General features: G+C 43.0%; 1 protein-coding gene across 6 annotated transcripts in view; it reads right to left on the minus strand.

Annotated features, from left to right (window-relative positions):
- LOC140731559 (uncharacterized) overlaps positions 1-17,387 on the minus strand; it is a 281,877-nt gene that overhangs the window by 2,349 nt on the left and 262,141 nt on the right. Inside the window, exon 18 of one of the 6 annotated variants that reach the window (XM_073053071.1) lies at positions 10,290-10,382. The exons of the other annotated variants lie outside the window; for them this stretch is intronic. Coding sequence (XP_072909172.1) covers positions 10,312-10,382 — 71 coding nt within the window. The 3' untranslated portion in view covers positions 10,290-10,311. The remainder of the gene's footprint in view (positions 1-10,289; positions 10,383-17,387) is intronic. 6 annotated transcript variants of the gene reach the window in all.

A 17,387-nucleotide genomic window follows, 5' to 3' on the forward strand; every position in this document is an offset into this window, starting at 1 on the left:
CAAACATACCAGACACAGAATCCCATTATAGCATTACAGAGAAGCCATTTCATTATAACAATACAGATAAGCCATTTTGTTAGCCTGAACAGTTAACACCACGGTTACTGGTACTGAGATTCCTACATTCTCCCCCTACCGAATTTAGTCATTCCCTCATGATGCTCAGATAATTTGCCAACCCTTCCTGCAAAGCACAAAACCCAACCCAAGCGCAGAAAGCAGTGACATAACTCCCCAAAGCAGTGGAGATCACACCCTGTTCCCCAGGTGCTACATAGGCCAACCTATCAGGAGGGCGCCTACTTCTCTGAGACCTGCGCACCCCCTCTTCTAACTCCTCCACTTCAGACACTACAGAAGACTCAGGGAAACTATGAGGCGAACCCTCCTGCGAGCAGTCACCCAAACCCCTCTGCACCTCGGAACCCTCCATCTCTTGCTCAGGCCCCACACGCGGAGGGACCCCCCTCACTATCTCCCGATTGGAGCTGGCCTCAGTCACTTCACTACAAGGGGCTACCACGGAGGACTGCACCGTACTGATGGAGCCCTCTTCCGACTCCAATGCGTCCTCCTCCTTCCTCACCTTTCTGAGCAACTGAACAGAAGATGGGGGGCTCACGATCTACAGGACTGCCGGAGCTTGTAGCAATCACATCATGCCTCTGGGCACCCTGGGCTACCTGGTCTATCCTGATCTGATTCACCTCCATCTCCAAAATGACCCCCCGTCGCCTCAAACAATTTATCCTTTGCTCTGCCCGGAAAAGATACTCAGAAAGCTTTTCCCCTTTCTCCTGACGTAGGCTCCGAAGCCCCCCCAAGAGCTCCACCGTGATCCCCATCAGACCAAAAGCCTCCTCCAATGCTTCTAGATACTCCCTCCAGGTAGCCAAGGGGTTGCTGCCCTTCACACCTTTTACTAACTCAGCTGCCACCCCTCGCAAACTGTCAACCAATCTCTGCCGCTTCTCTTCCTCAGAACACTGTCACTCACCCAGCAGCCGAGAGACATGCTCTAAACCAGGACTCATAATCTTCTTCCCCTTCCAGGGTAGGAGTACGCCCTGAGAAAATTCTTAAATTCTGACCAGGACCCGCCGTCTTGTTCACCTAGGGTCAACCGCTGTTGCCCCGCCAAGTAGTGCAATACTTCGGTGTAAATACGGTGTAATGCCCCCCCCCCCCCCAGTACATACTCAATATAAATACCAGGCAATACCCAAAAGCGAGTAAATAATTGCGACTTTATAGTGATTTCTTAGTGATGGGTTAGTAGAAACAGATAACCTAAAGGCGCCAAAGTAATAATAAGTTTGTCAGTTTGTGCACATATTTTAATACGTTGGAGCTCACGCCTCTGGTTCTTTCCACAACGACCTTCCGAGCCTTTGGCCACCATCCGAACTGCCGACGTCCAGTATCTGTCGCTCTGGAACCGCTGCCCGCTCCACACACATCCATCCCCCTCGCTCTCCTCCCGAAAAAGACTGCGTACTCCCACTCAGCTTACACAGACAAGATAGCATAACAATTTTCCATTGGTTATTTTTCCCCTTATCAGCAGCCATAACCCAAACATACCAGACACAGAATCCCATTATAGCATTATAGAGAAGCCATTTTGTTAGCCTGAACAGTTAACACTATGGTTACTGGTGCTGAGAACCCTACAGCAGTAAATAAAAACAGAAAAAAATAAGTTTGAATGTTTTTTCTAAGGGAAAATAAGACAAATACCTGTATGAATACTGACAGACATCCATGCAAATTTAATGTTAACCAGGAAGCAATTATTCAGCAGTATAAATTGAGATTGAAATTGTATGGACAAAATGTTGTAAGCTATAACAAAACAAAATAAAGAAAAGGGCCTATCACATACAAGTTATTCTATAGTGTGCACGCAGTCATTGAAGCTCATGCCGCGTGATCAATTCTGTTTGTTTACTCATGGTACTGAAATAGATCTGTTTTGAAGAACCAGTTCAAGTAAAAAAAGTATCCATACTGCATCCAAGGAAGGGTGTCAAACTGACCCCTCTTGCCCTTTTGCCAATGTTGTGTGCAAGCTGCTTAGCAGAAAATTATCTGCACATTCTCCAGGAGACAATACTCTGCATGAGGATTTTCTAACATCTGTATCTGTCCTTCCAAATTTGGTTCTCTGAGCATTTCACAATGTTCTTCTGCTTGTTTCTTGTCAGTTTGCTTTCTCCTCTTTCCTCAAAACTTCTTTGACTACCTCACCCTCACTCCACTCTCTTTAGTATATGGCTACAAGTTGTCCATTTTTTTCCCTGAGGCATCTTATTGGACAAAATGTTAACAAGACTAATCCTATTAACTAATTCAACAAGCCTAATTTATTAATCTACTGATTTTTAAATTTTAAACAGCAAAATTAAATACTCCATTGAAACTGTATATTATTGATTTCATAATATAATTAAAGGAACACCTTTTCAAATATAGATTTGCATCTTAAGGAGATCTACAGAAAATAAAATGCCCAACAGAATATCTCATTAATAAAATAAAACATGACCTTAAACCAGGATTTTACACTTACCCATACAAACATCTATCAGGTATCCAATCAACCTCCACAGCTCCAGAGAAAATAACCCAAGTTAGTCCAACCTTGCCCTATAGCTCACCCTGTAATCCAGACAGCTTTCTGGTAAACTCGTCTGCACCCTCTACAAACCCTCCATGTGCTTCCTATATGGGGAAACACAATCCAGATATAGCCTAACCAGAGCTTCAGAGAGAACAAACACCTCCTTTTCTGTAATCTGTATAGGGTCAATGAAATCGAAGTTGCTTTGCTTCACTTCTATTGACCCTGTGTCCATCTCCAGATTAAATACAGATGCAAAAAAATTATTTTATGATCTCCCACATCTCTTTTGGCTCCATGTATGGATAACCATTCTGATTTTCCAGAGGACCAGTTTTGTCCCTTGCAATTCTTTTGCTCTTAACATATCTGCAGAAACCTTTAATATCCTCCTTCACCTTGTCTGCTAGGATAACCTCATGCTTTCTTTTAGCCCTCCTTATTTCTTTCCCTTGCATTTCTTATACTCCATAAACACCTCATTGTTCCTACCTGCTATGGACCTCCCTTTTTCATTAATCAGAACCTCAATATAGAACATAGAATATTACAGTACAGTACAGGTCCTTCGACCCACAAAGTTGTGCTGACTTAAACCCTGCCTCCAATATAACCCCCCACCTTAAGTTCCTCCATATACCTGTCTAGTAGTCTCTTAAATTTCACTAGTATATCTGCCTCCACCACTGACTCAGGCACCCCACACACCAACCACTCTCTAAGTAAATAACCTTTCTCTAAAATCCCCCTTGAACTTCCCACCCCTTATCTTAAAGCCATGTCCTCTTGTATTGAGCAGTGGTGCCTTGGGGAAGAGGTGCTGGCTGTCCACTCTATGTATTCCTCTTAATATCTTGTATGACTCTATCATGTCTCCTTTCATCCTCCTTCTCTACAAAGAGTAAAAAGTGAGGCAACCAGAACTGGACACAGTACTCCAAGTGTGGCCTAACCAGAGTTTTATAGAGCTGCATCATTACCCCACGACTCTTAAACTCTATCCCTTGACTAACACCCCATAAGCTTTCTTTACTACCCTATCTACCTGTAAGGCAACTTTCAGGGATCTGTGGACATGTATCCCCAGATCCCTCTGCTCCTCCACACTACCAAGTATCCTGCATTTACTTTGTACTCTGCCTTGGAGTTTGTCCTTCCAAAGTGTACCACCTCACACTTCACTGGGTTGAACTCCATCTGCCACTTCTCAGCCCACTTCTGCATCCTATCAATGTCTCTCTGCAATCTTAGACAATCCTCTACACTATCCACAACACCACCAATCTTTGTGTCGTCTGCAAACTTGCCAACTCACCCTTCCACCCCCACATCCAGTTCATTAATAAAAATCACGAAAAGTAGAGGACACAGACAGATCCTTGTGGGACACCACTAGTCACAACCCTCCAATCCAAATGTACTCCCTCTACCACAACCTTCTGGTTTCTGCAGACAAGCCAATTCTGAATCCACCTGGCCAAACATCCCTGGATCCCATGCCTTCTGACTTTCTGAATAAGCCTACCATGTGGAACCTTGTCAAATGCCTTACTAAAATCCACGTAGATCACATCTGCTGCACTACCCTCATCTGTATGCCTGGTCACCTCCTCAAAGAACTCTAACAGGCTTGTTAGACACAATCTACCCTTCACAAAGCCATGCTGACTGTCCCTGATCAGACCACGAGTCTCTAAATGCCCATAGATTCCCATCTCCAAGAATCTTTTCCAACAGCTTTCCCACCACAGATGCAAGGCTCACTGGTCTATAATTACCCGGACAATCCCTACTACCTTTTTTGAACAAGGGGACAACATTCGCCTCCCTCCAATCCTCCTGTACCATTCCTGTGGACAACGAGGACATAAAGATCCTAGCCAGAGGCTCAGCAATCTCTTCCCTCACCTCATGGAGCAGCCTGGAGAATATTCTGTCAGGCCCCGGGGACTTATCTGTCCTAATGAATTTTAACACCTCCTCTCCCTTAGTATCAACATGCTCCAGAACATCAACCTCACTCACATTGTCCTCACTGTCATCAAATTCCCTCTCATTGGTGAATACCGAAGAGAAGTATTCATTGAGGACCTTGCTCACTTCCACAGCCTCCAGACACATCTTCCCACCTTTATCTCTAATCGGTTCTACCTTCTCACTCCTGTCATCCTTTTGTTCTTCACATAATTGAAGAATGCCTTGGGGTTTTCCTTTACCCTACTTGCCAAGACATTCTCATGCCCCCTCTTTGCTTTCCTCAGCCCCTTCTTAAGCTCCTTTCTTGCTACCCTATATTCCTCAATAGAATCATCTGATCCTTGCTTCCTAATCCTCATGTATGCTGCCTTCTTTCACCTGACTAGATTTTCCACCTCACTTGTCACCCATGGTTTCTTTACCCTACCATTCTTTAACTTCCTCACCAGGACAAATTTATCCCTAACACCATGCAACAGATCCCTAAACATCGACCACATATCCATAATACATTTCCCTGCAAAAACATCATCCCAATTCACACCCGCAAGTCCTAGCCTTATAGCCTCATAATTTGCCCTTCCCCAATTAAAAATTTTCCTGTCCTCTCTGATTCTATCCTTTTCCATGATAATGCTAAAGGCCAGGGAGTGGTGTTCACTGTCCACCAGATGCTCACCCACTGAGAGATCTGTGACCTGACCCGGTTCGTTACCTAATACTAGATCTAGTATGGTATTCCTCATAGTCAGCCTGTCAACATACTGTGACAGGAATCTGTCCTGGACACACTTAACAAACTCTGCCCCACCTAAATCATTGGAACTAATCAGGTGCCAATGATGCCAATCAATACCTGCTTCTCGGTATTTCTGCTGCTACCAGGGGGCCTATAGAATACTCCCAATAGAGTAACTGTTCCCTTCCTGTTCCTGACTTCCACCCATACTGACTCAAAAGAGGATCCTGCTACATTACCCACCCTTTCTGTAGCTGTAATAGTATCCCTGACCAGTAATGCCACCCCTCCTCCCCTTCCCTCCCCATCTATCACTTTTAAAGCACTGAAATCCAGGAATATTGAGAATCCATTCCTGCCCTGGTGCCAGCCAAGTCTCTGTAATGGCCACTACATCATAATCCATGCATGTATCCAATCCTCAGTTCATCACCTTTGTTCCTGATGCTTCTTGCACTGAAGTACATGCACTTTAGCCCTTCTACCTTACTACTTTTACACCCTTTATTCTGCTTCTCTTTCCTCAAAGCCTCTTTATATGTTAGATCTGGCTTTACTCCAAGCACTATACTTGCAGTTCTCGCATGACCTTTATTCTCCTCCACCTCACTATCTAACACTCTGGTTCCCTTCCCCTTGAAAATCAAGTTTAAATCTACCGGTAGTTAATAGCTCTTGAAAACCAAGGTTCCCAACACCTGCTATCTTTACCTTTTATTCTAACAGGCATATTCAAGTTTTTGTACTCCCAAAGTTTTACTTTTGAAGGCCTTCCACTTACCAAGTACACCTTTGCCCGAAAACAGCCCATCCCAATCCACACTTGCCATATCCTTTCTGAGACCATCAAAATTGGCCTTTCTCCAATTTAGAATCTCAACCAATGGACCAGACCCGTTTACTTTTTTCACATATTTACTTTGAAACTAATGGTATTGTGATCACTGGATGCAATGTGCTCCCCTACTTAAATTTCTGTCACCTTCCTTGGCTCATTCCCTAGTAGCAGATCTAATATTGCACACTCTCTTATTGGACTTCTCATTGGACTTGAAACTTTCCTGAACACATCTGACAAACTGTATTCCATCGAGTTCTTTTACAATATGGGAATTCCAGTCATTATGTGGTAAGTTAAAATCACCTCTATAGCATCCTTATGTTTCTTGCAATAGTCTAGGAACTCTCTACAAATCTGTTTCTCTAAATCCCTCGCACTTTTAAGTGATCTGTAATATAGCCCCATTAATGTGGTCATGACTTCTTTTTTCCTCAGTTTCACCCATAATACTTCATTAGACAAATTCTCCAGTCTGTTCTGACTAAGCATTGCCATGACGTTTTCCCTAACCAGTACCGTCATACCTCCTCCTTCCTTCTCCTTTAATCCTTCCCTCTCTGTCACCTCTAAAACAATGGAACCCTGGAATGTTAAGCTGCCAGGCCTGCTTCTCCTGCAATCAAGTCTCACTAATAGCTACAATATCATAATTCCAGGTGTGATCCATGCTGTGAGCTCATTTGCCTGTCCTACAATACTTCTTTCATTGAAATATATGCAGCTCAGGACATAGTTACAGCAGGCTCAACTTTTTGATCCCTGACTTTGAAGTCTTAACAATGCCCGTCTCCACAACCTCTTCACTATCTGTTCTGGCACTCTGGTTCCTATCCCCTTGCAACTTCAGTTTAAACTCACCCCACCCTCCCTGTGGAGTACTAGCAAACCTTCCTGCTAGGATATTACTCCCCTTCAAGTTCAGGTGTAAACTGTTTTATATAGTATATTTTATGTATTGCACTGCACAGTTGCAGCAAAACAAATTTCATGACATAGGTAAGTGATAATAAATCTGATTCTGATTGGAACCCCAAGATCCCTCCGTACACCAACACTGTTAAGGGTCCTGTTATTGACAGTGTAATTTCCTTTACTCCACTGAAATACTGCTACATCAGACTTTACATTCTCACTATCAAATTTCAAGTTGAACACAATCATATTTTGATCACTGCCTTGCATTAACCCTAATGCGAGGGTTTTCTTACCTTAAGCTCCCTAATCACCTCTGGTTCATTACATAACACCCTATCCAGTATAGCTGATCCCCTAAGTAGACTCAACGATAAACTGCTCTAAAAAGCCATCTTGCAGGCATTCAACAAACTCGCTCTCTTGAAATCCACTTCCAATCTGATTTTCCTGTCATCTGCCTGCCCTTCCTGACAGTCTGACTGGATGCTATCTTTGCTTTTTAACCATCCATCCTATACTGAATGCCTTCATTTTGGTTTCCACCCCCTGCCAAATTAGTTTAAACCCTCTCCAACAGCTCTAACAAACTTGTCTATGAGAATATTAGTTCCCCTCGGGTTATGGTGCAACCCGTCACTTTTGAACAGGTCATACCTCCCTTAGAAGGGATCCCAATGATCCAAGAACCTGAAGCCCTGCCCCCTGCACCAGCTTCCCAGCCATGCATTTATCTGCCAAATCATCCAATTTCTACACTCACTGGCGTGTGGCACAGGCAGCAATTCCTCAGCCTATTTACTCAGCTGATGAAAATCACCTAGAAGGGCCGAAATGGCCTTTTTCCATGCTGTAATTGTTAATTGTTATATCCTAACTTTTGATAACCTTCTTCATTCTACCACCTATTTTAATGTCATCTGCAGATTTCTTACATTCTTATCCAAATCCCTGAGGCACACCATTAACCATGGGTTTCCAGTCCAATAAACATCCTTCTACCATCACCATTTTGTATCATAAAGCCAACCGTGTATCCAATTGCCAGCTCTCCCCAGATCCCATGTGAACTAATTTCCATGGCAGTCTATCATTTCGAGCCTCGTCGAAGGCCGCACTGAAGTCCATATAAAACAGGTTTACTAACCTGCCCCCACCAACTTTCTTGGTCGCATCATTAACAAACTCACTCAAGTTTGTGAGACATGAGCACAAAGCCATGCTGACTACCACTAATCAACCCTATATGTACGTACATCATATCCTTTAGAATTCTCTCCAGTAACTTATCTACCACAGATTTTAGACTTACTGTCCGATAGATCCCAGGAGTTTCTTTTCTGCCCTTCTTAAATAAAGACACAGCATTTGCAACCTTCCATTCTACTGGCACCTCACCCATGAGGTTTGACAAACTTGACTTGTTTTTTTTCCTGGAGCACTGATAGTTGAAGGTATCCTGATATAATCATATACAATTACGTGAGGCACCAATAGGGTAGGCAGACAGAATATTTTTCCCAGAGGAAGAATGTCAAGCACCAGGCAATATAGCTTTAAGGTGCAATTAGGGAAGTTTAAAGGGGATGAGCTGGGAAAGTTATTTTTTCACACAGATATATTTTTAGATTTTTAGATCTGTAAAATAAATTGCAGGGAATAAAGGAATAAGATCACGTGGTGGCAACATGCTCAGCACAGGCATTGTGGGCTGAAGGGCTCCTTTGCTGTACTGTCATTATGTTTTATGTTCCTCAACAAGAACTACACACTGAGCAAGATAATGCATTCCAGTTGAGTGGCACACAATCCAACATTCAAAACATCAACAACAGTGCATCTTCTCTGCAATATATATCTTCTATAAAGAGCACATTCTTAGGCCACTCTGAAAACATTTGCTAATCCGCAACTAAGCAAGACAAAGGCAACAGAGACAAGGAACACTAACATGTACAAGCTCCCTTCAAGTTACACAATCTGACTTGTAAATTTATCACTTTTTTCAATGTTAGCTGATCCAAATCATGGAATTCTCCATTGAAAAACATCAGGTGCAGTGCAATAATTCAATATTCATCACAATCTCCCAAGGGAAGAAAGGGTTGGAAAATAAATGGTGTTCTTGTCAGCAATGCTCAAGTTCCAAAAAATAATGGAATCAATCTACGATCAGTGCCCACATGCTTAATTTACACATATTCTAGTATTGCTGTTTGTTTTCTAAGTTCTCCATACTTCATCGGCACGGACTAGAAGGGCCGAGATGGCCTGTTTCTGTGCTGTAATTGTTATACGGCATATATGTCAAACTCAAGGCCCGCGGGCCAAATCCGGCCCGCGGTGGAATTATCTTTGGCCCGCGAGATAATATCTAATTACTATTAAAGCTGGCCCCAGTAATCGAAGCGCCTATGGCGTATGATATGGCTAATGCTGAGTTTATTCAGGTACCAGGTTTTCAGGGTTTTTAGTGTTTATTCAGCAGTCTTGCTCGGCAGTCTTCTTCATAAGAAACAGAATTTGTAAAGTGAAACACTTTGTAGTTATAGCAGAGACTGAGACACATGAGAGCAGGCTGAAAAAACGGAGGCAATGAAAGCTGCGTTCGCACGTGTCCGACTGATCCGGCCCACATGAAGCTGCATTTTGCTCAATCCGGCCCGTGACCTAAAATGAGTTTGAAACCCCTGTATACGGTTATATGGTTATATAAAAACATATATTCCATATTAACTTAATATACTTCAAGGATCTGGGCTCCATCAACAGCTTTCAAAGAAGCTGGGTGTCACTGCAGCATAACAGTTAGCATGGCACTATTACAACATGGGGCATCAGGGTTCGGAGATCAATTCTGAGGTCATCTGTATGTCTTCCCTGTAAGTGTGTGGGTTTCTTCTGGGTGGTTAGGTTTCCTCCCACTTTCCAAAGATGTACTAGTTAGTAGGTTAATTGGTCATTGTAAATTGTCCTGTGATTAGGTGAGGGTTAATAGGTGGGTTACTGGGCTTGTTCTGAGCTGTATCTTTAAATAAATAGATAAATGATCAAACAAACCTGTGACTTTCACATACATTTGTGCTTGGTTCACTATTGTAATAGAATGAGCTATACAATATTTTTCCGGTTAAGGTCTGAATGTCTCTATGTGCAATTAACTACTGAAGAAACACTAAAGAAGGAATTGCTACCTCTGCATTTTTGACATCCTCTTCATATATTTGAAGCTGTTCCAGTGTTGACTTGTTCAACAAAGTCTGCTCTCCAATCTTTTCCAGATGCAACTACAGAAATACGATGTAGTATAAGATCATAAAAGCAGAATTAGGCCATTTCATCATTGCTGATCCATTTTCCCTCTCAGCCCCAATCTCCTGCTTTCCCCACATATCCCTTCATGCCTTGACCAATCAAGCATCTATCAACCCGTGCCTTAAATTTACATAAAGACTTGCCCTCCAGATCTGCCTGGGGCACTAATTCCACAGATTCATCACTCTCTGGCTAAAGAAATTCTCCATCTCAGCCTATTCTGAAACTGTGTCGTCTGGTTTTAGACTCTCCCACCATAGGAAGCATCCTCTCCACATCCACTTTATCAAGGCCTTTCACCATCCGATAGGTTTTAATTTGGTCACTCTCATTCTTAAGAATTTCATTGAATACAGGCCGAGAGCCATCAAATAAAGAGCTTGCCAAACTCTAAGCTTGAAACAAAAAGTAAGCAACCACACCCATGTCATATCATACAATTAAAGAGTTTACCAAACTCTAAGCTTGAAACAGCATGGTAAACAGCCATACCCATGTCATAGTGTCATACAGCAAAGAAAGGCCTTTCAGCCTAAATGGTCCATGCCACAAAGATTTCCATCTACGCTAATCCCATTCGTCTGTGTTTGCCCATATATTTCTAAACCTTTCATATTCATGTACCCATTCAAGTTGTTTTTAGATGTTAATTTATCTGCCCACACACTTCCTCTAGCAGCTCATTGCACATACTAACCATTTCTTGGGTGAAAAGGTTTCCCCTCAAGTTCTTGTTAAAACTCACCCCCTTACCTTAAACCTATGCCTTTAGGTCTTCAATCCCCAACCCTGGGAAAAAGAATGTGTCCATTCAACTTATCTGTGGCCCTCATGATTTTATACACCTCCATAAAACCATCTCACGGTCTCCTGTATTCCAAGGAAGAGGATGGGAATGGATGGAGCATACTCAGCCTGGAGATCAGTGACTAGTGGTGTTCTACAGGCATCTGTTTTGGGACTCCTGCTCTTTATTTTTGTTTTATAGATTGTTTGGATGAGGAAGTGGAAGGGTGGATTAGTAAGTTTGTGAATGACACGAAGTTTGGTGGTGTTGTGGATTGGCACATGGATGAAAGAAAAATGGAGGGCTACATTGGAGTGAAGATCTTAAAGTAGATTAAAGTTAACTCAATATCGTGGGCCTAAGTGTCTGTTCTGTGCTGCACTGTTTTATGTATAGAGTCCTAATCTGTAAACCTCAACCTCTTACTCAGTTCCTCAAGTCTTGGCTGCATTCCTGTCAATCTTTTCTGCACTTTTTCCAATTTAATAGCAACTTTCCTATAACACGGTAAAATAACTCATCATTCTCCTACACGAATGTGAATTAAGTCCCAACCTGCTCAACTTCTCTCCATAACTGAGTTCCTTGAGTCCCAGCAATATCTTCATAAACCTCCTCTGCACTCTTTCAAAAGCAGGGTGATCAAAAGCAAACATGTTATTTCAAATGCAGCCTCACCAACACCTTGTAGAACTGCAACACAATGTCCCAACTTCCATGCTCAATACGCTGATTGATGATGGCCCTCTTGCCAAGAGCCTCTACCTGCAACAGCACTTTAGGGGAACCATGTGCCTGTATTCCTTGGTCTCTCTGTTCTGCAACACTCTCCAGGGCTTACCCTCAGTTGGCTTCCGAAGTGCAAAACCTTGCACTTACCCAAATTAAACTTAATTTGTCATTCCATGGCTCACTTACGCAGTTGATCAAGATCCCTGTGTAAATCCTGTCAATGACACCACTGATTTTAATGACATCTGCAAGTTTACTAACAATGCCTTATACATTTTCATCCAAATCATTGACAGAGATAACAAATAACAATAGGCCGAGCACTGACTGTCCTCCCCACACCCACTCCCAGGACCACTACTAGCCTCGGGCTTCCATTCCAAGAAGCAACCTTCCATTATCATGCTCTGCTTCCTCTCATCAAGCATATTAGCCATCTTTCTCTGGATCCCATATCATCTAATTTTCCATAGAAGCCTACCATGTACAGTAGAACCTTTTCAAAAGCCTTACTGAAGTTCATACAGACCACATGTATCACACTGCCCTCATCAAACTTCTTGATTACTTCTTTAAAAAACTTAATCAAAGTCATGAGACAATATCTCCCACAGTCTTATTGGAAACAGCATGTAATAAGGCTACTGACAAAATTGTGATGGGGGACTTCAATATGCAAGGGGATTGGTGTTGGATTGCCAAAGAGAGAATTTGTTGAATGCCTGTGAGATGGCTTTCTAAAGCAGCTTGTACTTGAGCCTACTCGGGGAAAGGCTATTATAGATTGGGTGTTACATAATAACCCAGATCGTATTAGGGAGCCTAACGTAAAGAAATCTGTAGGAGGCAATGATCATAATATGATTGAATTCGTACTGCAGTTTTAGAGGGAGAAGCACAAGTCCCATGTATCAGTATCGCAATGGAATAAAAGGAGTTACAGAGTAAAGAGAGAGGAGCTTGGTCAGGTGGATTGGAGGAGGATACTGGCAGGGATGACAGCAGAGCAGAGATGGCTAAAGTTTCTGGGAATATTTCACAAGATACAGGATAGTTATGTTCCACAGAAGAAGTTGTTCTCAAATTGCAGGGGTAGGCAACTGTGGCTGACAAGGGAAATTAAGGACTGTATAAAAGCCAAGGAAAAGGCATACAAGGTAGCAAAAATGAGTGGGAAGTTGGATGATTGGGCAGCTTTTAAAATCCAACAAAAGGCAACTAAAAAGCTATAAGAAGGGAAATGATGAAGTATGAGGGCAAACTAGGCAATGATATAAAACAGGATACCAAATGTTTTTTTTCCAGTTATATAAAGAGTAAAAGGTAAGTAAGAATTGATATTGGACCACTGGAAAATGATGCTGGTGAGGTAGTAATGAGGGACAAAGAAATGGCAGATGAACTTAATGGGTACTTTGCATGTGTTTTCTCTGTGGAAGACACTAGCAATATGCTAAAGGTCTGTGAATGTCAGGGAGCATGAGTGATTGTCATTTCTATTACAAAGGATAAAGTGCTAGGCAAACTGAAAGGTGTTAAGGTGGATAGGTCACCTGGGCCAGATGGACTACATTCCCAGAGTACTGAGAGAGGTTGCTGAAAAGATAATGGATGCATTGGTCATGATCTTTCAAGAATCACTTGATTCTGGCATGGTCCTGGAGGACTGGAAGATTGCAAATGTCACTTCACTATTTAAGAAGGGAGGAAGGCAAAAGAAAGGAAATTATAGGCCAGTTAGCTGAACATCAGTGGTTGGGAAAGAATTGGAGTCCATTATTAAGGATAAGATTTAGGGGTATTTGGAGACATCAGAACATAGAACAATGCAGCACAGTACAGGCTCTTTGACCCACAATGCTGTGCCAACCCATATAGCCCTCTGTTGTGATGGAAAATAACTGGTTCTTTGAGTCTCAACAGTAGAGGCCTGGACACACAGTTTTAATAATAAGGAATTTATTTACAAGGGGAAATCGGGTCAACACAAGCAACTACAATACACAGGAAGCGGTGTGGGGACAGGGTACGGTTACACAAACAAAGAACAAGGGAAAAGCACTACAACAGCTATCCCCCTTGACCTTGGATAGCTGCGGCTCCCTTACCAGGACAAACGATAGACCTTCCCAAACATAAATCAATGCACTTACCTTCAATGAGGTGGTCTGTAAGAGAGGGCGAGCCAAGGCCAAGTCTCACCTTTTAAAGTATGGGGCTGGGCGAGATAATCCAATTAAGGTGACCAATAACTTAGGTCTGCACTGATTAGTTGGGAGGGACCAAATGTTGATTGGCATGTGGTGTGTCCTCCGATCAGCCAGGTGGCAGTGCATCTGTCACGTGGCCGGTATCTCTGGATACACCCTCCACCTTAAATTCCTCCATATACCTGTCTAGTAGTCTCTTAGATTTCACTAGTGTATCTGCCTCCACCACTGACTCAGGCAGTGCATTCCATGCACCAACCACTCTCTGAGTAAAAAACCTTCCTCTAATATCTTTCTTGAACTTTCCACCCCTTACTTAAAGCCATGTCCTCTTGTGTTGAGCAGTGGTGCCCTGGGGAAGAGGCGCTGACTGTCCACTCTATCTATTCCTCTTAATATCTTGTATACCTCTATCATGTCTCCTCTCATCCTCCTTCTCTCCAGAGAGTAAAGTCCTAGCTTCCTTAATCTCTGATCATAATGCATACTCTCTAAACCAGGCAGCATCCTGGTAAATCTCCTCTGTGCCCTTTCCAATGCTTCCACATCCTTCCTATAGTGAGGCAACCAGAACTGGACACAGTACTCCAAGTGTGGCCTAATCAGAGTTTTATAGAGCTGCATCATTACCCCACGACTCTTAAACTCTATCCCTTGACTTCTGAAAGCTAACACTCCATAAGCTTTCTTAACTACCCTATCTACCTGTGAGGCAACTTTCAGGGATCTGTGGATATGTACCCCCAAATCCCTTTGCTCCTCCACACTTCCAAGTATCCTGCCATTTACTTTGTACTCTGCCTTGGAGTTTGTCCTTCCGAAGTGTACCACCTCACACTTCTCTGGGTTGAACTCCATCTGCCACTTCTCAGCCCACTTCTGCATCCTATCAATGTCTCTCTGCAATCTTAGACAATTCTCTACACTATCCACAACACCACCAACCTTTGTGTTGTCTGCAAACTTTCCAACCCACCCTTCCACCCCCAATTCCAAGTCGTTAATAAAAATCATGAAAAGCAGAGGTCCCAGAACCAATCCTTGTGGGACACCACTAGTCACAACCCTCCAATCTGAATGTACTCACTGCACCACAACCCTCTGCTTTCTGCAGGCAAACCAATTCTGAATCCACCTGGCCAAACTTTCCTGGATCCCAAGCCTTCTGACTTTCTGAATAAGCCTACCGTGTGGTACCTTGTCAAACGCCTTACTAAAATCCATGTAGATCACATCCACTACACTATCCTCATCTATATGCCTGGTCACCTCCTCAAAGAACTCTATCAGGCTTGTTAGACATGATCTGCCCTTCACAAAGCCATGCTGACTGTCGCTGATCAGACCATGATTCTCTAAATGCCCATAGATCCCCTCTCTAAGAATCTTTTTCAACAATTTTCCCACCACAGACGCAAGGCTCACTGGTCTATAATTACCCGGACTATCCTACTACCTTTTTTGAACAAGGGGACAACATTCACCTCCCTCCAATACCATTCCCGTGGACAATGAGGACATAAAGATCCTAGCCAGAGGCTCAGCAATCTCTTCCCTCACCTCGTGGAGCAGCTTGGGGGATATTCCATCAGGCCCTGGGGACTTATCTGTCCCAATGTATTTTAACAACTCCAACACCTCATCTCCCTTAATATCAACATGCTCCAGAACATCAACTTCAGTCATATTGTCATCACCGTTATCAAGTTCCCTCTCATTGGTGAATACTGAAGAGAAGTATTCATTGAGGACTTTGCTCACTTCCACAGCCTCCAGGCACATCTTCCCACCTTTATCTCTAATTGGTCCTATCTTCACTCCTGTCAACCTTTTGTTCTTCACATAATTGAAGAATGCCTTGGGGTTTTCCTTTACCCTACTTGCCAAGACATTCTCATGCCCCCTTTTTGCTCTCCTCAGCCCCTTCTTAAGCTCCTTTCTTGCTACCCTATATTCCTCAATAGACTTATCTGATCCTTGCTTCCTAAACCTCACGTATGCTGCCTTCTTCCATCTGACTAGATTTTCCACCTCAATTGTTACCCTACCATTCTTTATCTTCCTCACCGGGACAAATTTATCTCTAACATCCTGCAAGAGATCCCTAAACATCAACCACATATCCATAGTACATTTCCCTGCAAAAACACCATCCCAATTTACACCTACAAGTTCTAGCCTTATAACCTCATAATTTGCCCTTCCCCAATTAAAAATTTTCCTGTCCTCTCTGATTCTATCCTTTTCCATGATAATGTTAAAGGCCAGGGAGCGGTGATCACTGTCCCTCAGATGTTCATCCACTGAGAGATCTGTGACCTGACCCAGTTTGTTACCTAATACTAGATCTAGTATGGCATTCCCCCTAGTCGGCCTGTCAACATACTGTGACAGGATCCCGTCCTGGATACATTTAACAAACTCTGCCCCGTCTAAACCATTGGAACTAATCAGGTGCCAATCAATATTGGGGAAGTTAAAGTCACCCATGATAACAAACCTGTTATTTTTGCACCTTTCCAAAATCTGCCTCCCAATCTGCTCCTCGGTATCTCTGCTGCTATCAGGGGGCCTATAGAATACTTCCAATAGAGTAACTGTTCCCTTCCTGTTCCTGACTTCCACCCATACTGACTCAAAAAAGAGGATCCTACTACATTACCCACCCTTTCTGTAGCTGTAATAGTATCCCTGACCAGTAATGCCACCCCTCCTCCCCTTCCCTCCCCTCTATCACTTTTAAAGCACTGAAATCCAGGAATATTGAGAATCCATTCCTGCCCTAATGCCAGCCAAGTCTCTGTAATGGCCATTACATCATAATTCCATGTATGTATCCAAGCTCTCAGTTCATCACCTTTGTTCCTGATGCTTCTTGCATTGAAGTACCTGCACTTTAGCCCTTCTACCTTACTACCTTTACACTGTTTATTCTGTTTCTCTTTCCTCAAAGCCTCTTTATATGTTAGATCTGGCTTTACTCCATGCACTATACTTGCAGCTCTTGCATGACCTTTATCCTCCTCCACCTCACTATCTGCTCTAACAATCTGGTTCCCCTCCCCCTACAAATCTAGTTTAAACCCCCCGGAGCAGCACTATCAAACCTTCCCGCAAGGATGTTAGTCCCCCTACAGTTCAGGTGCAACCCGTCCCGTTGGAACAGGTCCAGAAACATTAAGCCCTTCCTCCTGCACCAACTCCTTAGCCACGTATTTAGCTGTATTATCTTCCTATTTCTAGCCTCA

Source organism: Hemitrygon akajei, chromosome 8 (genome assembly GCF_048418815.1).
Source record: "Hemitrygon akajei chromosome 8, sHemAka1.3, whole genome shotgun sequence".
Classification (NCBI taxonomy): Eukaryota; Metazoa; Chordata; class Chondrichthyes; order Myliobatiformes; family Dasyatidae; genus Hemitrygon; species Hemitrygon akajei.